Raw genomic sequence first — 23,465 nt, forward strand, 5'->3', positions numbered from 1 at the left:
AATAACTTTTCCCATATAGGAAAGACTGGCTACTGCAAGATAGTTGTCAAATATGGCTGGATCCAGGGAGGGCCTTTTAAGGAAATGATGTACCACTCTCAAGTCCAACGGTATCACCTTCTCCTTCAAAGAGGCACTGCCACTAACCATCTACCAACCATCAGGAAAAGGAGCCCTTTTAATAAAAGAAAGAAAAGTCAGGTAACTTCAAGAGTATGAAAAATGATATGAAAAATACTCACAACAGCCAGGCATGAAATCTACTTGTTCATTTCTCCCTAAAAAGAAGTTGGCAACCCTGAAAGTGGCTACTTCAGAAGCCAGCCAATGTAATAAAGTAAAAGTATGAATGCACCACTTCCCTTACTAACTCAGCGCAAGCCTAATCTTGGGCTCATACCCATGCTCATTCAAATTAACTTTTCATATTTCTCCACCAGCACTCCAGGCATTGCTTCTCCTGGAGTTCCATAGTAAATCAAGGAGCCAACCAGGATCAGCAAACAGAAGGAGGTCATTCAGGAACAATCACATCAAGACCACAGGTCACTTCCTGTGGCTAACAAGGTGAACAACAAACTACCTACTAAATAATAATAATAATAATAATAATAATAATAATAATAATTATTATTATTATTATTATTAATATTATTATTTTGACTTGTCCCCGCCCATCTCCCCACAACGGGGGACTCTGGGTGGCTTACAACAAACTAAAATCAGAAATACAATTAAAAGTTATAAAAACCAAACATTACAAAAATAAAAAAACTAAAAAATCCAAGAGGCCGATAGGGGCCACAGACTGCTAAGGGGCCAGCCAACCCCATTTCTAATATCCTCCCTCCCCGCCCCAGGCCAGATGGCAGAGCCAGGTCTTCAAATCCCTCTGAAAGGCCTGGAGTGAGGGAGCCTGTCTCACCTCCGGGGGCAAGATGTTCCAAAGGGCGGGGGCCACAGCAGAGAAGGCCCGCCTTCTGGACCCCGCTAGTCAAAGTTCTTTTAGTGCGGGGATCCGGAGCATGCCCTGTGAGATCGGGTGGGACGGGTTGAGATCGTGGGGGCGAGGCAGTCCTTCAGGTAACCTGGCCCCATGCCATGTAGAGCTTTAAAGGTGATAACCAACACCTTGAATTGGACCCGGAAGCAAACTGGTCCCAATGCAGCTCACGGAGCAGAGGTGCTATATGGGTCCTTCTTCGGGCCCCAAAAATTGCTTGTGCAGCCGCATTCTGGACCAGCTGAAGCTTCCGGATATTCTTCAAGGGTAGCCCCATGTAGAGCGCATTGCAGTAGTCTATCTGGGAGATAACAAGGGCATGAGTGATTGTTCGCAAGGCATCCCGATCCAGGAAAGGGCGTAACTGGTCCACAACCTGAAGCTGTGAAAAAGCCCTCCTGGCCACGGCTGCCACCTGCTCTTCGAGCAGGAGCCGTGAGTCCAGGAGGACCCCCAAATTACGCACTGGTTCTGTCTGGGGCAGTGCTACCCCATCCAAGATCAACGATGACAATGTCCCGGATACAAAGGAGCCAGTAACCCACAGCCACTCTGTCTTGCCAGGGTTCAGCTGGAGCCTGTTGTTCCCCATCCAGACCCTCACAGCCTCCAGGCACCGTGAGAGGGCAGTCATGGCATCACTTATCTCACCAGGGATGGAGATGTATAGTTGAGTATCGTCAGCATACTGATGATACCTCATCCCATGATGACGGATGATCTCACCCAGCGATTTCATATAGATGTTGAAAAGGAGCGGAGAGAGAACCGAACCCTGTGGGACCCCACAGATAAGGGGCCGAGGATGGGACCTCTCGCTCCCTATCACCACCGATTGGGATCGGCCCTGGAGAAAGGAGGTGAACCAGCACAAAACTGTGCCACCCACCCCCATATCCCTGAGCCGTCCCAATAGGATACCGTGATCGACGGTATCGAACGCCGCTGAGAGATCAAGGAGAGCAAGGATGGTCGCACTACCACCATCCCGCTCCCGCCAGAGATCATCCATAAGTGCGACCAATGCCGTTTCCGTTCCATAGCTGGGCCTGAAACCTGACTGATAAGGGTCCAGATAATCCGTTTCCTCCAGGACCCTTTGGAGCTGCAAAGCCACCACTTTCTCAACCACCTTCCCCAGAAGGGGAGGTAGGAGACTGGATGAAAATTGTCCAGTACAGTAGGATCCAGAGAGGGCTTCTTGAGGAGGGGGTGCACCAACGCCTCTTTAAAGGGTGCTGGAAACACTCCCTCCTGCAAGGATGCCTTAACCATCGCCTGGATCCAACCACATGTCACTTCCCGAGCTGCTTTCACCAGCCAAGAGGGGCATGGGTCAAGATGACAAGTGGTGGTCCTCACAGTCCGGAGGATCCTGTCCACTTCCTCAGGAACCACAGGATCAAACCATTCCCAGCTAACTAGGCAAGAACGATCCACTGGTATCTCCCCAGACCCTGCACCATGCTCGGAGTCCAACTTGGAATGAATCCAAGCGATTTTATCCTGCAGGTGCTCTGCAAATTCCTCCGTGCGGCCCTGCAAATGAACCACCACATCCCCCTTACCAAGGAGGGACCTGGTGATCCCAAACAGGACTGCCGGGCGGCACTCTGCAGACGCCATAAGGGCGGAGAAGTATTGACGCTTCGCCGCCCTTATCGCCACAATGTAGGCCTTAATAGTGGCTCTAACATGTGTTTGGTCGGATTCAGTCCGTGTCTTCCTCCAGCAGCGCTCTAGACGTCTCTTAACCCTCTTCAGCACCCTCAACTCCTCCATAAACCATGGGGAGTGTCGGGGCCGACGTGGCAAGAGAGGTCGCAAGGGCGCGATCCTGTCCAAGGCCCCGGCTGCTTCTCTATTCCAGGCAGCAGCCAGGGCCTCCGGTGGACCGTGCAGCAGGTCCACGGGAATATCCCCCAGCTCCCTCTGAAACCCAGATGGGTCCATCAGGCGCCGGGGGCGGACCAATCACATGGGTCCTGCCTCCCTGCGGAGGGGAGTGGCATAGGAGAAACTCAGGGTCACCAGGACGTGATCTGACTATGACAGCGGGGTAAGCTGTACATCTCCCCTCAGATCACTTTGCCATTGCTCAGACAAGAAAACTAAATCCAGCATGTGGCCACTATCTCAGGTTGGGTCCCGCACAATTTGAGACAGGGCCATGGCTGCCATGGTAGCCATGAACTCCCGAGCTGTCTCAGAGGACCGCCCCAGGGATGGCAGGTTGAAGTCCCCCGGAACCATAAGCCTGGGGAACTCCACTGCCAGCCCCGAGACGGCCTCCAGCAGCTCAGGCAGGGAGGCTGCCACGCAGCAGGGAGGCTGGTACAGTAGCAGCACTCCCAACTGTTCACGCAGTTTATTATTACTGGGAAATTTCTGGGAAATTTCCCAATTAATCTCATCTAAAATGACCAGACTACAAAAAACAGATAGATGGTAACGCCTGTGTCATATCCATATCTCTGCATAACTGCCCCAAGTCAAAAGCAAAGTCTAATGTATAACTTTATATAATAATTGTATAAGCTGCCCATCTCATATACATGAGTCTGGGCAGCTAACAATTAAAGCAGAATAAAAAAACAATAAAAACAGCCAGAATTTTTTTAAAAAAAATATAACTTGAATGTGTTGGGCCTAATTATTATATGAGATAATACCATGTCACCATGCAGATCAGGAAATCCTGGACAGATTCAGACTGGGCAACATTGCGCCTTTGCCCAACCAAGTTTTGGTAATACATACTAGATCCACCTGCTCATGAGAACATGAATGATCATAGTCTTAGTGCAGATGGAATAGACATTTACCATCAAAACCTCAAGGTTAAAGTCATATATTATTTAAAACAAATATTTCAGAAATCTTTAATTTTTTTTGTTTTTGTAGTTAAGATGATCAACTTCTAGTCCGAAATGCCAACATATGTAGAGGGCATGATATTGGGGACGGCTGATTCCATGCGTCAGTTTCCTGTCAGAGCTCTAAACAAAGGAAGAAATGAGGCTAAGGAGAAATTTATTTAAAAAATGGAGCACCGGAAAGTTAAAAGCTGATAGAAAATACAATCAGAAAAAGAAAAGATTAGTAGTTACAAGAAAAGAGTCAAATACCCAAGATCTATTCTGGACAAATAATTAAGAAGTCTAAGACTAGAAATAAAAATATAGGACATATGATTCTTGCCTTCTTGAGCAACAGGGGTTATTAACTTATTCCTGGAAATATCCTCACACCAAACTGAAAGAAAAATGTATCTGTAGCAATTGCTCTTAATTTAATATATTTGTTACCACTTGTTCTATCAATTTAAACACAAAGCATACTGTGAAGTCTAATATTAATTTTGTGCTTGTTAACAGAATATTTATCAAGACTAAATTTAAGCCCAGAGAGAAAGAAATCAGGTTACACAGATTTTTGTCTCTAGGATTGGTGTTGCTTGAAGGGGCTTCAACGATGGAGTCTTTAGCATTATGGGTGGACTGGAAAAAAATCTGCCTGAAACAGTAAAGAGCTATGCCGTGCCAATGGACTCATTCAGTATAAAGCATCACTTATGTTTATAATGCAAGCTTACAAACATAACACCATTAGATTCATATATACCTGGATACTCCTGCAGATAGTTCTGGCACCACAACCCTTCGACTCCATGCTACCAGGTCCCGTTCAGTTGCTATTTCACTTCTTGGGGCATTGCTATGCATCTGTCGAACTCCTTCAATTTGTCCACTGCGTCTTAACCCCACATTTGGTGGTGAATGTACTTCTGAGGTAGAATTTACTGAGCCTAAATATAGAAAACAAAACAGAAATGAACACTTTAAAACAAGGTATTGAGTAAATAAGAGGAAATTTAAAGCTGTTACTAATTACATAGGCCTAAAGGTTTTGTGAGCAAAATTCCTGATTAACATACACATATTTTATTATTGCAAAATGATTTAAATGTCATTATTATTAGGCTCAAGTACTATGTTTCCATGATAAAATCATGTCAATCTATTAGATCAGTGTTTTTCAACCTTGACAACTTTAAGATGTATAGACTTCAACTCCCAGAATTCCCCAGACAGCATAAATTCTGGGAGTTGAAGTCTATACATCTTAAAGTTGCCAAAGTTGAAAAGCACTGTATTATATTATTCAAGTTAATTAAATGAAGAATGTTTTTACCTCTGCCAATTCTATTTGTATTACTGTTTCCAGCCTCTCCAGACCGGCGCTGATCTTGTTCTTGTTGAAGTCTCTGTATCATGCTATCCAAAGGACTAACTTGTTGACTCAAAACTTGGTTCAGTCCTGTAAAAAGTAGAATTTGGATCTAAAATGCATTTAACGTGTATGAAGTCCATTAGAGTGCATGAAGTCCAAACTGTAAGTGTTCAAATGTTAAATACATTTATTTGCAACCATAGCTTTTAGCAGAATTCATATAAAATTACAACAATCTGTCAGTTCAATTCATCCCCTCTTAAACGAACAGCACTATCTGTCAATATCTGCATTTATATCTTCCTTCAGGCCACTGCAAACAATGCAACTTGTTTTGTTACATGTTCTTCTACATCAGTCAGCAGGAAATAGATTTTTTTTCTTCTATGCTGGACTGATTCAGTTGGGTTAACATAATAAATCTAGCTCTGGGTTCCTGATATAATTTGCAATGTAATACATAATGGATCAGATCTTCCACCCATGAATTATCACAAATGAATAAACGGTGTGTAATTGGTAATCCTTTATATCTTCCATCCAAATAGGCTGTTGGCACTGTCTGAAACTGAAGTTCTGGGAAAGCTTGTCTCAGGGAGTGGGATGCAGGAGTCTGTAAATAAAATGACATTCCTTTTCCGTCTTTAAGAGATCAGTACCACTTGGCCAACTTAAGCTTGTATACATGCTCTTTATCTATTTAAAAAATAATTAGTTTCTCAATAATGTATAGTAATTTATGTCATTCAACAGTTCCTGAATGAGTGAAAATTGCGAGAATAGTTTTAGACACAAATTCACCCATCCACTACAACTGTAAGTGTTCATTCCTTTATATGTTAAAATGTTAATGGATCAAGTATTTGTTATTTGCACATTTATGCCTGGAGCAAATGAGCACAAGTTCCCAAATAATTCCCTCTTTAATACTGCTAATGAATACTTAGTTAAATTAATTGTGTTAGTTTTCTCTTTCATAAAAACTGCATAAGAGATTATGAATGAGAAACTGCCATTTTATCACTGATCCATTTAAAAATGCAAAGAAGGCTGGAAAATAGATCCAATTTTATCACTTATTGATCTTCAGATGATTAACTGGATGGACAAGCAAACAAATCTCACACATGGCACTATGCCTCTTATTTCTTTTCTTTTTTTGGAAAGGAAAAATAAAAAGGATACAGGAATAAACTCAGAAAAACATATTATTTGTTGTATTATATTCTTATGTCCTTGGAATTGCAGATGGTAAGAATGCTAAAAAGCCTCTCTCAGAAATTCTGGAAAACTGTAAGATACCATACAAAGTTAGAAGTTATTCATACCTGAGGAAGTTACCCCCATCTGAGGAATAAGCTGTTCCTCTCTACAGTTTTCACGTCCTGGAACTAATCTCTGAAATCTTGATGGATGAGGGTTACCATCAACATCAACCAAAAATGGAGGTGGCATGAGATGTGGTGCCTGTTGTGTCTGTTCATCCAATACAAAATTATTGGCGTCACGAATGAGAGGCCGATAATCACTGTGAAAGAACATCTGATCTGCTATCTGTAAATAAAGTTTTTGTTAAGAATTATAGACTATATATAATTGAAAGAAAGCTTCACAAAATATAATTCTGAATCAACATTAAAATAGTTGCATATTGCTAAAATGACTTTTCATAGATAACCTTCTTTTAAAATTAAATCTAGATGAGATTTAAGAACTGAATCAAATCAAATAAATTTTATTACAGCCCTAAGGCGTAATACAACCAAAATATCTAATAGAAGTATTACATCCATATATCCATCCATCCATATAACAGAAAAACAATAGATATAATAGGATCTAAAAATAAATAAGAACAGAGATACTAAAATAAATAAAAATAAAATATTATTATAAGAAATTCCAAACCTAAGTAATGGTGTGGCGTATCTTACAGATAGTTGCACAAAACTGGGTGACTTGGGAGGATATTTTCGAGTCCTTATCCAAAAGAAATAACATTAAATAGACAACACACTCCCTACCTGGAAATTTCTTCAAGATCAGATACAGGTAGTCCTCAGTTTAAGAACGAGTTCTGTTCCCAAGGTCTGTCCTTAAATCGAATTTGTATGTAAGCCGGAACAGTATTATTGTATAATACTGTATAAGTAGTATTGTGTAATTAACTCAAACCATTGTTTAACTCAAATTATTGTGCATTTAACTTGAATTTTGCTACAGTAGGCTCCGTTCTTAACTATGGCTTGTCTGTAAACTGGGTGTTCTTAACCTGGGGATTACCTGTATATAAGGGTCTGTCTAGAATCCTTACGTAGGGAACAGTATAGTAGCATATGGCTTAGCGTTTCTACTGAGCCACACAAGCATAACCAAAGGTACATAGGGATACCCTTAAAACGTCCAAAAAGGACTGCTAAGGGCAAAGCATCCAACCTGGCTAAGATGAAGGCCTTACAAAATTTCAAAATGGTAATGAATGATAAAGAGGAAGCTGGAATGAACCCCTTTGGAAGAAAATAATAAATATTGGAGTGTAACACCTTATTTAAATTTGTTAGGAAATCTGTATCCCAAAGTTGTTGTCTAAAGGTGGTTCTAGCATCATCAAAACCTAATGAGCACAGACTTTCCATAGAGAAACCCAGCAACTGAATTTTATCTAGGGCTTTTTAAAGCCATGAAAATTTAAAACTAAAATGGGGCCAAATGTATTGGAAGTAGAATTAACTTTAGCCAGAAGGTAAAAAGAAGAAACCATGCTCTAGCATCCAATGAAACTACATCTGTTTCTACATGCAAGATAGCATTTTTTATACTTTTTGGAACCATCAATATGTCTGTAATAAACTTACTTTGAATAGTTTCAATAATATTAAGCTTTGTAAAGGAGCAGATTTGGGAGCTATAGAGAAGATGAGGGACTACCTTAGCTTGAAAGACCTTGCAAGCTGCAGGGATATAACGGGCACCTTTTGAATGGTAAAATCTAACAATAGCTGTAGAGGTACGCTGTGTGACACTTGCCCAGTTTAAAAAAAAAAAAAAAAAAGAGCATTCCAGGATAAGAAAGCATGGAACTGCACTTCAAGATACTTATAGGTCCATACCTGTTAAATATGAGTTCCATTTATTTGCCATTTGTGGATTTTATGACAGTATCAGGCAAAAACTGAGACTTTGGTTTTCTAATAATTTATTGATAGTTTTTGTTCAGTACAAAATAAAGCTAGTGCCCTAAGCGCTTTTCTCATTCCCACTTGTGAAGTAGATATAATAACTACATCATTGGCATCCAGTAGTGCTAGAACTGCATGATCAGCCAAAATGGGTGGATGATGGGCTGAAACACCAAGCGCTTGAATTATCAGATTTAGATATAGATTGAAAAATAATGGAGCTAATATGCAACCTTGTCTTACACCTCTGTAAGTTGGGACTGCTTTAGATAAATGTCCCCAAATACATCTAATTTTCAGGGAGAACTGAATGAATACAGAATGCCATCAGTTCAAAAAACTGTGCTAATTACAGTGTAGCAACTAAAATTATAAATTACACAATTGTTTTATAAAACAGTTTTTTAAAGCTGCAATTATGTACTTGGGAGCCATGGTCCTCAAAGACTATGAAATTTACTTCTCCATAATGACACATTCATACATATTAATCCTGCATAAGGATATATACTCGGTTAGGAGCAAAATTTGTTCCTATGTGAACTCCTTTTTAAAAGCATTATTAGCATCTTAATTATTTTATAATGGAATAATTAAATGAAATATCTGTACATCAAAAAAAAACACCTTTTCTAAAGCTGTTGGATTTAGGTAAACTTTGAATTGTGCATACCATGGAAAATTATTTCTAGCAAGAAAAATATGGTTCATTGATACAAGTGTTATAACAGTTCTAGTAACAAATTATATTACACCTAATAGTTCAGATGAACTGTAATTAGCTATAATTTTTCAAAGTTTTCAGTGTAATTACAGGTAGGACTAGCTCCCTAAAAATGTTTTTGTAGTTCAGAGTTGGCATATTTAAACAGCAATAATCAAATACAGGTTTTTTAATTTTGGTCAGTGCTATTACAGATGCATTAGTTATCCTATGAAATTAGGAGTAACAAAAAAAAAGAAAGAAAGAAAACCCCTCAAGCTCCTCTATGCCCTGTTCTCCTCAGTTACAGAATTTTTAAGCAAAATAGAGTTTTAAAATTATTTTTATCTTTTAGAGATTTAGCCCATTCCGAATTAACTATGCCATTAAAAAGCACTTAATAAAATACAGTTTCCAAGATATGGGGAAAATGACATTTCATATATAAGGATAATGTGATTTTGGATAACAAAAGTTAAAAAATGAGTATGATTAAACAATTTAAAATTTTTAAAATCCTCTATGCGTATAACTCACTCAGACAATTATTCTTCTTCATAAACTGAGGGCAGAAGAGAGATCCTGATTAGGATTTGATTCTTGATTCTTTTTTGAAGTTGGAAGGATTTTGTAGATGGGAATTTATTTGTTTGTTTATGTATTTTTGCCCCTTTAGAGAAGGTGAGGATCCAGAGTCTCAGTCAGACTGGAGCTCAGTTACTAGAGGATGTTTGGATTTAGAATTGGAACCTGATTCTTCCAATCATCTTATTTCTGCATGGAGAAGATAGATCAGTTTGTGAAAGTATTTAAAATTCTTTTTATTTTTGAAGCTCCTAAAATATCATTAAGTAATTCCTTTCTTTATATTTTGAACATACTGTCTTTGCAAAAGAAAGGCAATCTCAGAAAAAGTTCTCACCTGATCCAAAAACGTCCTGATTTTGTTCTGAATCAGGATATTTTTTTAAAAGCAATCTCAGAAATGAAAAAAATGTATTTATTTTTGCATCATTTGGTGGCTATTATGTATTTTTTTTACATGACATGAACTGCTTTTTCAATGTTCTGACATTTTGATAGGCTTGAGAAATGAGAGTCTCTGAATTTAGATTAACCAAAGCACCATCCATATTAGATAAGCAGTTCAGATCTCTGTTCACGGCAAAATTGGGGGACGTGCAACAAAGCACCTAAGATCCTCTATCATTTGTTTCAAATTAGAGGTATGAACATATGACAAGTTTCTCTTGAAACGATAACCCAATTTGTTTTATGGGGATTCTAATAATATTTTACTTTCTTGTCAAAAGACTCCTGAAGCAGCTTTTCATATTGGAACAACTGGACAGGTCAGAGTGTGCAATGAGAAGGATTTTCTTTTCAAAAGGTGAAGGAATACACAAAAATAGGTGAAAAAGGAAGATCAACAAAGTGTTTTGAGAAAAGGAGAAAAAAAGATGGGGGGGGACCAAGTAACAGGAATGTTCCTAAAAATCTGCACCAATGTGCAGAAAGATATTCAGTAGGAACCAAAAGTAGAGCAGAAGATGAAAGAACTTTGGTTACACTATTCCTGCATTTGGAGAGATTGGAGACAAAATAACTATTTTTTTTTCTTTTCTATACTGAAGAGTCTCTAAGTGGTCAGATCAATGGAATAGAACAGATGAATGCTTGTAAACATTTGGGTAGGGTGAAAAATGCCTGCTCTACCAACAGCAGTTAGAGATTAAATCAAAACAGTTGAGTTCACATAGTTCATCTGATACGGTGGAACAAAACCTTAAAAGTCTACCCTGAATAGTTCTACCCTGAAATTGGGATGGGCAATCTGTGCACTTCCAGATATTTTGGACTACAATTTACCAAATCCCTAGATTTAAGCCAAGATGGCTGGGATTAATTAGAATTTAACTCCCAAACATCTGAAAGACATTAGGTTGCCCATCTCCAGCCTAGGACATAGCATCTCTCTAAAAGCAATGACCAAACATTCCTCTAACGGTACAGCGTATCTAATATCTGTTCTTCAACATTACATAACAAAAGCGCATTGAGATGTCAGTGAACTTCAAAAGCATATTTCTGAGCCATTTATTATAAGAGAAAAAACACTAAGATTTCATTTGAATGTAATGGAGCAGAATTTGAATATAACTTTCAGTCATACTGGAAATCTATATGGTCAATGGGTTAAAAGTAGCTTGTAACTCTTATGCAAAAACTATAGATTAAGCAGTTTTCTGTACAATACCTTATCATATTTGCTACTGGAACCAAATCCAAATATTAAAAGGTGTCCATGAGAATCTGTACATGCAAAATGCTGACCATCAGGAGAGCACTTGCAGTCAAACACAGCCCCATGTCCTTGTCCTTCAATCTGAAATACAGCAGCACACAAATTTAGTACTAAATACTAGAAATCTATCCCATTTTCAAAATGTGACATGACCTATTAAAAAGAAGCATCCTATTAGATAGAAACAATAATCAACTTATCATTCACTTTTTTATTTGTAAATGAAATCAAATACCCAGAATCTGGAAAACTATGTTTATATTTGGTATCTTCTTGATAGTTTAAGAAACCTGAAAATTAACTGAGTATATTTATACTTTATTCAGTAAACAGCGAAGACAAAATGTATCTAAGATTGAATAAGTCAAGAGGAAGGGGAACACCAAGAAAGTAATGGATGCATGGAGTTAATCCTTAAAAAGAAAGAGGTGAGAAGTTCAAAGAACAAAAGGCAATGTATGAAGTGGTATATGGAGGTGGTACAAGTAAGGATGATTTACAAAAATAGGAAGGCACAGAGAAGTTTCATGAATGGTGTTGGTATAAACCAGATTTAGCTACATTTCATATTCTTATCTCATGCCTTCAATTTCTTAGACTTACATTTCTTACTCTCTTTCTGCACTTTGCATAATATTGCTTACCCTGAAGGGGAATGATGTGTTGGGTCTATGGGTGTGTATAGTATTCTCCATTACATAGTTAATTTATGTAGCAAACCAAAGGTCAATAACTATAAACAAGACTCATCGAATTAACTTCTGAGTAAACATATCTCACTAAACTTATTTCAGAGTAAACATGTTTAGGATCAGGCTATTTAATCGACTATTAAAATAAAAAGCTATAAGAGGGGGAAAAATCCATCCTTGATTAGCAGAACAGTTGCCTTATCTTATTTTGCTTTGATTTTTGCATACCTGAATCAAAAACTTTACCCAGAATTCAATTATTAATAGTTATTTGCCTTTCTAGTAGAAAGAAATGGAATTCTGTATAATTTACACTTGCCCAGTGTTTCCAGCTGCAGTAAGATGGTACGTACATAGCTGAACTAGTTGTTTATTCAGTTTAATACAAGTTCTATATTTGACTGCTTGCAACTCATCTAAAGAACTGCAAATATTTTAAAAAGAATTTTACCTGATACTTATTTTCTGTTTTCCACTTCCATTAATCCAGAACAAATGGGTTTTTGTTTTTCCCTGTAACCTGTCAATCAAGCACAGGTGACCAATCACCACTCTGAACTTTCATACCCTAAACACTCTACTAATATTCCCAGTTGCCAAAAAGGTTTGGTAGCAGTAAGCAAATATCTCTTCCTCCTATCTATGGAAAAGCTATGAAGCAGAAATGCATGTAAAGGGAATAAAGTTTTCCTTGTACAAATAATCTAACAACTGAGCATTAAAATCCCAGAAAAAAGGAGTAATAAACAATCCTATGTCTGACTATGAAGTTAAGGTCCTGAGCAAATAAAGTGCTAGGTTATATATTTTATCAGATCCAGATATTTTACAACTTTATGATCTTAATAATCCTAGATTATATCTCAATATATAGAAGTTTGCAACAAAATTAGATGTGCTTCAAATTAACAAACAAAAAATCAAAGTAACAAAGAGACATTACTTGCCCATATTTCTACTTTTATCAAATGGAACTGATTTCCAAGTAACACAGTACAGGTTTAGAAAAAACTTCCTATTCACTGTTCTTTCCAAGACTTGTCCGTGTAGTTGCCAGGAGTCAAGAATGACTCAAAGACACACGCACGCGCACACACGCATGCACAATCTCAAATAGGAAGAATAGGACATATTTGGATTTTTTTCTTGTGTACCAGGGCTTTCAAAAAGCCCTTACAATTGCAGCATTTTTTGCCTATGAAAATGTGCTGCTGATGGTCAGATAGGCCTTCTATACAGCATCTTATGCAATGTGACAGGCTGTATCTAGTTTACTACTTTTTAATAATTTGGAGGAAATACATCACTTTATTTCAATACAGCTTCAACAAATCAATAAAATGAAAGGATTTTGTTTTCTCTCACTACCTCTCTAAAACAAAAGACAGGAACTGAATTATGTTGGTTTTGTTGCAGTGCACCTATTTTGTATAAAGGCTATATGCGCTTTTCTGCCTACTCTGGAGTTAATCCTAGCAAATCAGAAAAAAAAGTCTGCAAAAATGTTGCAGCAGCAGCTAGGTCTCATTATACTACACTAATATATAATATGAAGTTTAAAAATTGCAACAAGCACCAAAAATTCCCAGTCCAATCTGTCACACAACTTAAAACTTTGAATTGGGACCTAACTTGTACACAATATATTAAATAGAGATGCAGAATAATAGGAAAGGTTTAGGGCCTTCTCCCCATCCCTTAAAATTATGTACACCCTGACTTTTCTGTGATGAAAAAAATTAAATGAAAATGTTTAACTTCTCGCATGAATAAAATCCCCCTTAACATGCTCTTCTCATATTAAAAGAGTTACAAGGTAAGAAATTGCCTTCTACCAAGTTCATTGCCTCACTATATCTTCTATACTGATTGGTGAATAAAGTCCAGGAGGAGCACCTTTTCAGTAATAATGCACTGCTTATGGACACTCCTTAGATAGGTTCTTAAAGTCATGTTTAGAAACTAAAATTGATATATCAACAAGCTCCTTTTCTTCTCCCACAACATGAATCAAGAAACAAACAAATTCTTGTTTTGTTCACATATTCACACAAAAGGAAGAGAAGAGGTCTACATACAGGAAGCTTACTCATGTCTCAGCTTATTAAGACTGAATGCATCTCATATATGTAAACTATTTACTTTGGTTTTTTTTCTAAATGTAATAAATAGTGACTACTACTATTACTGACTTACTACACTGAAATTTAAGAAAACATTATTATAACGTGATCTAATGAATAAGTGTACAAATATAAAAAGCAGTGAAGAAACCAAGAAGTGTTCAAATTTTTAAAAAATAAAAGCTTGCAATAACTCAAATTATTTGTAAAGCCATAATTAAAATATAAAAGATGTATCTTAAGAAATATTGCAGGCTTAATCTATTCTACTGCCACTAACATAAGTAAAATATACGGTTATAGTTATCCATTATAAGGGCAACATTTTAATGTAGTTCTGCTCTCCATATTTCAAAAGCCTACCTATCTGCTTTGACTCTAAGCATTTTATTAAATTTGCTATTTCTTAAACAGTGGCCCCTTTCACAGAATCCACTTCCGAAGAAACTTTTTAAAAACAAGCAAAGTTGATCTAAAGTCAACAGATACATTATGACTTGCATCCAGATGAGTTCGTGAAGCATATTTCTCCTCTATAATAATCTATACTGACAGTGTAGATTCCATGGAAAAAATCATTAAGAACATTTTTCTACTTCATATTTCAGAGTTCCTATTTTTAAGTGAGGTGGTAAAGGACTACAGTTTTTTTAAAAATTTTATTTAAACAGGATAATTTTACTCAGAAAATACATCTGATTGCCCAGTTTAATAAGTTCAACTTCATATTACATTTGCAGGTGAAGACAATGCACATTTACTTGGCATATCTGGCTGACTTTGAAAGATGAAACAGGGTCAGGCCTGGATAGTACTTGGATGCAGTGCTCCATGCGGGGGAAGGCAAGGGAGCCAGAGTAACATAGGCAGAGTCACAGCGCAAGCCTCCTTTCTATTTGTGTTATGTGCACATCTGCCTCAAAGGGGTGGAGCTTGCAAAACTGTTTTTGTCATTCTGATGATAGCAGCAAGAGCATGGGGACACTACTGATTGGATGGGAGAGACTAACAGGGAATGCAGGATTATAAAGAGAGAAGCAACAAACCTCTTCCACACTGTTGCCAAGAAAACCATATGGTTATGACCATTTAGTCACTGGCATACAAGCTTCCCTTTAGGACATCTTTACTGTAAATATTTAATGCAAAAGGCCTCCCCTCTATGTGGAATTTAAATAGGAGTACAGCCTTAAGGTTAAGTGACATCTCACAAGCTTCCTTATTAATGTGCTAATAGTACTGATTAGCAATCAAAATGTTGAATAGTTCATGTCTAAAACAAGGCTTTCCACAAATTGTACTGCTGTCTGCTACATTTACACCAAATTTATAACACCCACACTCTGTAAAAGCAAAATCCTATGATTAAAAATACAGATTTTTGTGTTTTGCCTATTCATATGTATATATGTCTCAACAAAAAACAAAACAAAACAAAATGAAAAATGCAAAGTATTTCATCAGTAACAATGAGATGGGGAATTACCTTGTGCACCAGAAGTCTGAGCTTCTGCTTGATTTACAAAAACCCATTTGCTCTGAATTAGTAGATAGTGTACTATCCAAAGACAGTTTAAACAAAAAAATTATAACATTTCAACACACTTTTAAATATGGAATTCATCAAGACACAAGTAGTATGTGTACAAACTAGAAAGGGGATACATAGTCCTGATTCTTTATGTCTCAGGGTTTATAACTGTTAGAAATAAAATTGTTCTAGACAAATAGAACATGACTATGTCTATCATATCTTAGCTTAATAAACCATGGTATGAACTATTTTTTTGTCTGCACATTGAGCTAATTTGCTTCATTTTTTGCATAAGCAGTGGCAAATCCAGGAAGCCTAAGCAACCTACAATATCCTAGACCCATCTAAACCATAAAAGAATGGCTATCAAATTCCAAAGCAGAGGTGTGAAGTCTTTGAATCTAAAGCAAGCAAAGACGCTTTGGGTCTGGTGTGGGCACCCTCGCTGTATCTGTCAACAACTCCTTCAAAGAGCTACATCTTTTCCTGAACTATAAGGCAGCTGCATGGGCTCAGGAAAATGCTCACTTTGGATCCAAGTTCTACAACACCTCTGTTCCAAACTATTCAGATTCCTAAGATAGTTGAAGATCCTGACTTGCTCTGAAATGCTAAACTGTAGTTTTCTGATTATATGCTGTATAATTAATTATGGTTAATCATAAACATCACTGGTTGAAGTGCACCTTGAATGAAGACACTCCATTCTGATCTTCACACTAAATGAGCAAAACTATGAAGCTCCTCCTCATCACCTACTGGACAGGGATGGGGGAGGACTTCACCACCTTTTTCCTAATTTGTTTCTGAAGGCCCAAGATGTCTTTACATTTGTTCAGATTTAATCCAAGCTATAAACCAGATCTGAATAGTCTGGGGGTTAAATATACATAACAGGATGGGCTGCCACACAAGATCAACTAATACGAATGAAGAAAAATCTGAAGCCATTATTCCTCAATCTGCACCTTCCAGATATTCTGGAAATTCTGGGAGAGCACAAAATTAGAGCTAGCTGTTCTAAACTACTCAGATATATTAATTATTACCCAGGTGATAAAGAGGAGCTCCAAACAGGAACAGCATTAAATTTTATTGTTGTGATTTTTGTTATTAATAATTTGAGATGTTTAATCACCTATTCAAAACATTTAAATTAATAAAGCTACAAAACAAATTCCTATGAATGCTTAAACATTTACCACACAATTCTATCATTTTGTATTAAATTAATAAAAGATAGAACAAGCTTCTGTAATATCATTAATATAAATAATATATTTACCATATTGAAGTAAGAGCGAATTTTTGTTCCCTTTGCCAAATCCCATACTATAACATTTCCATCATGGCCAGCAGAGAAAAGAACTCTGGGATCAAAAGGGTGACTTTCAAGGACAAACACTTCATCCTCATGACCCTAGAATAATTTTTAAAATAAAATTTAGTTGAAGATATGGAACCAATTTACTAGAACCACAAACAAACAAATAAGAAGGAATAATACAGTATAGAAAAAAACGATCAATTGTCAGATTTTGCTATTTGCAATATACAAATTTCAAGCAACAAAATGCTGTTCAGTTCAGCAAGTACTGTAGGAACTTCAGATGTAGGAACTACTAGAATATAATTAAATAGTAGGATTTCTAGTAGTGAATGTTCTTTGAATCCTCAACTATAATCTGATGTAAAATGCACAACCACTCCAATTTGGCTGTCCTACCAGCAGGAATGTCTATGCAAACAGAGGAAATCTATCAATAGTTTAATAATCATGTAAACCACAATCTCTAGCCAATTTCTCTACTAAAAAGACAGAACTTGAAACCAGGCCTCCAATCTAGGGATTCTCATACAATGCTAACAACTATCAAGGCTTCATGATTCATATAATTACTCCTGCTAGCAGGAACAACCAAGAAGAATCAAGTGAACAGTGTACACTAACATACTTACTTGATCACAATAAGCTAGAATTCTGAAGAATGCTAGTTTATCATTACATGTAAATTAGCTTTTGTCTCCAATATATACAATATCTTTAAAAAGTATTGTTTTTATTTATTTACATGCACACATATTTATTTACATGCACACATACATTAAACTGTTGATTAAAGTTTATCAAAATCTGCAAAAAAAATCATGCAAAAAGCTCAAGAATGTGTTTATTATATGCTTTTCTTTTTTAAAAAACAAGGCTTTTCTGTATAATATTTTGAAAATTAAATTCTATACTAAGTTTACAGTAAAAACACCTAGTTTTTAACTGAAGATTATCAATACCATAGGAAGACAGGGCTATTTGCAGAAAGTAACTGAAGTTATTGTCTCATTACCAGTAAAACATGAGTAAGTTGGCCAGTGAAGGAGTTCCAAACTTTCAAAGTCATGTTATTAACTGCAGTAATAACAGAGTTGTCATGACGGTCCCATGCCACCATAGTGACTTTCAATTTTGTAATTTTGTCTTCTACTCCTTGTAGGGGTTGTCTACAATGAATGAATTAACAGAGAATAGGAGCATTACAACTGTAAGAAAACTTCCAAAATATATCTAAAGATTATTTTAAAAGATTAAGTTGATGAATATAACAAGCCTATGGATATTAAGAACAGGATAAAAGAGATTCCTGGACAGAAAAGTCATCATAACCCTGCAAATCCTACTGGCTCATATGGGTCAAAGTGGGGAAGCTGTTTAGTTTTCTGCTACCATGGGCTTATGATTTGTAAATACTATACCCCATAACCCAAGAGATCACAAAAGGAGAATTAAGCAAGACTAGCACATTCATTCCTTCATAGAGGTACTGGAGGACAGCAGGTTCCATGTCTACAAAAATGTACTACTTTCATTATTTATTTCTCCTCAGAGAGGGGAAAGAAAGAGGAATGAAATTCTAATCGTAATATGCCATTAATCAGGAGAGATCACAGCTCCAAAATCCATATTCTAATCCTTCCATAATTTGGCAGGGTTTTTTTTACTTAAGGACCCTTCTGCTATAACTGCAATTTTCATCAGCATTATTCATCAAACAGTAAACATGGTTAAACCTGTTTTTTTGAATCCTCCAAAACTGTCTACTTTCCTTCATAAACTCAATGCCTATATTGGAAATTGGGCAGGAATCATCCTCACAGAAAGCAATTATGTCCCATATGTGATCTAATCCCACCTGACACAGTTTTTGGTTTGGGGTATTTTTAAAAAGAATTTTGAAAAGCTAGATTTAAAACCCTGCAGTCATATCTCTGAGCCCAGTAGGCATAATAGTTCTGAGAGGATGATGCATGATCAACTTTTGGTGGATATCAAAGAGAAAAGGTTTAGTTTCTTAAATCTTGCATCTGACTCTGACCCAAGTCAAAGGGGTCTGTCTTTGACTCAGTAAGAGTTCAGCAAAACTAGTTTCCAAATTATCTGTTTGAACAACTGAATCTTTTGATTGCTACATGCCTATTTGACTCTTGTAGCATTATTATAATTTTTTGGGTAGCACAAACATCTGACTGTGTTAGATATGTCTTTCGTGAAATCAGGTCTAAATCATTTCAAACAGTAATCCAGTTTTGTAAAACTTGAAGAAAACAGACAAGAAGAGCTCAGGTTCTGGACCTGGGAAAAACCCAACTGTACACTATTGTTTAATTTGTCTTTTTAAATATATGGCTATTTTTATTTCAGTTTTTAAAATATAAATTGTTTAGATTCAGTTTGGAAGAGTCTGCATGAGAGGGCTTCAAAAGTAACACCAAAAGAACAGCAATACTTCCTTCCACTCCAATGTAGAAAAAGAGTTCTGAATATTCTTGAACTAGACATATATGCTGGAAATTCCTTCAGTTTTTTTTTTTAATGTTATATTCAGGATCCAATAGCAATGTGCAATGTACAGCCCCAACCTGCTCCAACCAAAGGAACCCACCAAGCACCAAGATGCTCTTGCCTACTCTTGTCTTCTCTACTTCCAAGGGCAACTTTTCCTGGGCTTTTTCCTCAGAAGAACACTCTGAATTCTGATGCTGAGCTTGAATCTCCACTCCAGGCAACCTAAGCTCTATCAGCATTCCAGTTCCACTTCAGGTTCGACTTATCCCCCCACCAAAAGTTCTCTAGTGCCTAACTGATCTAACCCCCTCTACCTGGCACCACTGACTTATCCATTTATTCAGACCTGTGAGCTCTGACTGTCTATGGCCCAATGTGTGGAACAGGTAGCATTTCTGGAAAACCTGGCAGACTTTAATCTGTTACTTTTCAGGCTAAACCTGGCTTTGAGAACTGGTCAACTATATTTTCCAGGGTCATCAGTGCCTATGTGGAACAGAACCACTGCCTCCTCCCCAGCATCATCCAGCATCTTATCTAAGCAGTATGTGATATCTGCATCCTTCACATCACCATGAAACTGACACAATCATAATGGGTTTATCTCTGGGTTACTGGTATCTAAATCATCCATAACTAAAAGCCCTTTCATATTGGGTCCTTCCTATTTCCTTTTTCTAAAATAATAACTTTATTAATTTTTTTAAAAGAATAGTAAAAACCAAAACTAATATTAAGAAAGAAAATAATAAAAAAAGAAGGAATTGGAAAAAAAAGAAAATAGTAAAAAGCAAAATACAGAAAGGAAAAAGATGGAAAAAAATAATTGACTTCCAATCTACCCTGCAACAGATGTAAGTAATAAACATCAAACTCTAAATTTACAACATAACTTCCATTATTTATATTAACCCATATTATTTCTAATTATCAGACCCATACAACATAATTTTACTATGTCCCACAAAAAGTTTTAAAAAATCCAATTAACACTAAAATTACACAATGTCTTATCTTGAGCCAAACCCATCAATTTCACTATCTCAGCCAACTCCATCGACTTCATAGACCATTCTTCCACTATAGATAATGTCTTATCTTTCCACCTCTATGCATTTAAAAACCTTGCTGCTGTTATCATATATAAAAATAAAATTATAGAAGTCATAGCCTTCTACCTTTATGCATATAAAATCCTTACTACTACTGTCATATATAAGAGCAGAAATTCCATAAATTTAATAACAAATATATTTTAACCTTAGTTAACTTTATACCAAGATCCTTAAAACACTGTCATTCAATCCTGGTCACAAAAATCAATCCCATTATTAACTACCAAGAATCTCAGCATATATGCTAACCATAGTCCAATAAATTCACTTTGTAAACCTTCTGTTTACTTTTAAAAAGCTTAAACTTTAATCTTTTCATATAATGTCCCACAAGTTGATTCCCCATCATCTTCTTGTCTTCCCCCAGAAACATCTCCAGTAGTTTCTCTTTGACTCTTCCCAGAAACAGTCTCACTGATGCAATATACAGTGGGGCAAAAAAGTATTTAGTCAGCCACCAATTGTGCAAGTTCTCCCACTTAAAAAGATGAGAGGGGCCTGTAATTTTCATCATAGGTATACCTCAACTATGAGAGACAAAATGGGGAAAAAAATCCAGAAAATCACATTGTCTGATTTTTAAAGAATTTATTTGCAAATCATGGTGGAAAATAAGTATTTGGTCAATATCAAAAGTTCATCTCAATACTTTGTTATATATCCTTTGTTGGCAATGACAGAGGTCAAACGTTTTCTGTACGTCTTCACAAGGTTTTCACACACTGTTGCTGGTATTTTGGCCCATTCCTCCATGCAGATCTCCTCTAGAGCAGTGATGTTTTGGGGCTGTCGCTGGGCAACACGGACTTTCAACTCCCTCCAAAGGTTTTCCATGGGGTTGAGATCTGGAGACTGGCTAGGCCACTCCAGGACCCTGAAATGCTTCTTACGAAGCCACTCTTTCGTTGCCCGGGCAGTGTGTTTGGGATCATTGTCATGCTGAAAGACCCAGCCACGTTTCATCTTCAATGCCCTTGCTGATGGAAGGAGGTGTTCACTCAAAATCTCACGATACATGGCCCCATTCATTCTTTCCTTTACACAGATCAGTCATCCTGGTCCCTTTGCAGAAAAACAGCCCCAAAGCATGATGTTTCCACCCCCAGGCTTCACAGTAGGTATGGTGTTCTTTGGATGCAACTCAGCATTCTCTCTCTTCCAAACACGACGAGTTGAGTTTAGACCAAAACATTCTACTTTGGTTTCATCTGACCATATGACATTCTCCCAATCCTCTTCTGGATCATCCAAATGCTCTCTAGCAAACTTCAGACGGGCCCAGACATGTACTGGCTTAAGCAGGGGGACACATCTGGCACTGCAGGATTTGAGTCCCTGGTGGCGTAGTGTGTTACTGATGGTAGCCTTTGTTACTTTGGTCCCAGCTCTCTGCAGGTCATTCACTAGTTCCCCCCTTGTGGTTCTGGGATTTTTGCTCACCGTTCTTGTGATCATTTTGACCCCACGGGGTGAGATCCTGCATGGAGCCCCAGATCAAGGGAGATTATCAGTGGTCTTGTATGTCTTCCATTTTCTACTTATTGCTCCCACAGTTGATTTCTTCACACCAAGCTGCTTGCCTATTGCAGATTCAGTCTTCCCAGCCTGGTGCAGGTCTACAATTTTGTTTCTGGTGTCCTTCAACAGCTCTTTGGTCTTGGCCATAGTGGAGTTTGGAGTGTGACTGAGGTTGTGGACAGGTGTCTTTTATACTGATAACAAGGTCAAACAGGTGCCATTACTACAGGTAACGAGTGGAGGACAGAGGAGCCTCTTAAAGAAGTAGTTACAGGTCTGTGAGAGCTAGACATCTTGCTTGTTTGTAGGTGACCAAATACTTATTTTCCACCATGATTTGCAAATAAATTCTTTAAAAATCAGACAATGTGATTTTCTGGATTTTTCCCCCCATTTTGTCTCTCATAGTTGAGGTATACCTATGATGAAAATTACAGGCCTCTCTCATCTTTTTAAGTGGGAGAACTTGCACAATTGGTGGCTGACTAAATATTTTTTTGCCCCACTGTATTCCTTTTGCAAGTCCAGGATAACAAATCTTTCCAAATCACTCATACATTATTTGTATGTCCCCTTTGAACACTGTGACATCTGTTGATTCCATTTGTACTTCCATTCTGGCATCTTTTTCCATATCATCCTTTGGCCATCTTACATCCAAGTTTAAATCCACAGCTTCTTTATTCATACCACCTTCATAGTCCAACATTTTTTTTGAACTCCAATTCCACGTTCAATTCAGTCTCCACCTCATTTTCAAAGTTAATCATCTTAATTGATTCTTTATCTTTTTTTCAAGGGACTTAACTTTAGCTCCTAGTTCAGCAAACACTGACTGGAGTAAACAAAGGAGTTATTTTATTGTCTAACAGCTGCTCCAAAGGACCTCTTCTAGCCATTTCTTCTTTTTTTTTCAGTTTAGACAAGTAAAATATAGATAGATATAATTAACTACAAGTGAAAGTAAACTCCAGTTCACACCCTGGGTCCTTCCTATTTCCTTTCTTTTTGAAATGACAGTGAGGGAGCTGTGATTCTGAAAGTTGAACAAAGCTACTACATCTTGGAAAATCTCATCTACATATCTTTCCAGCTCTCTAAGAGTCCCCATCTCACCCATCATGGTTTCAAGAGAACAATATTGTTTCCCAAAAGCCAGGAGTTCACTGCACCAACTACAAACTCAAAACTGGAAGCAATTCTGGAAATAGCCATAGTTTGT

General features: G+C 37.2%; 1 protein-coding gene across 2 annotated transcripts in view; it reads right to left on the reverse strand.

Annotated features, from left to right (window-relative positions):
- PHIP (PHIP subunit of CUL4-Ring ligase complex) overlaps positions 1-23,465 on the reverse strand; it is a 110,628-nt gene that overhangs the window by 50,736 nt on the left and 36,427 nt on the right. For both annotated transcript variants that reach the window (XM_088137893.1, XM_088137891.1), the window contains exons 14-19: positions 18,115-18,268; positions 17,058-17,192; positions 11,376-11,504; positions 6,565-6,790; positions 5,198-5,323; positions 4,628-4,811 (exon numbers count right to left, since the gene is read on the reverse strand). In XM_088137893.1, coding sequence (XP_087994019.1) covers positions 4,628-4,811; positions 5,198-5,323; positions 6,565-6,790; positions 11,376-11,504; positions 17,058-17,192; positions 18,115-18,268 — 954 coding nt within the window. The remainder of the gene's footprint in view (positions 1-4,627; positions 4,812-5,197; positions 5,324-6,564; positions 6,791-11,375; positions 11,505-17,057; positions 17,193-18,114; positions 18,269-23,465) is intronic.

The sequence above is a fragment of the Python bivittatus genome, unplaced genomic scaffold (assembly GCF_059951505.1).
Source record: "Python bivittatus isolate LINGU-HERP-01145 unplaced genomic scaffold, Pbiv_v1 ctg000020_np1212, whole genome shotgun sequence".
In the NCBI taxonomy this organism is placed as follows: Eukaryota; Metazoa; Chordata; class Lepidosauria; order Squamata; family Pythonidae; genus Python; species Python bivittatus.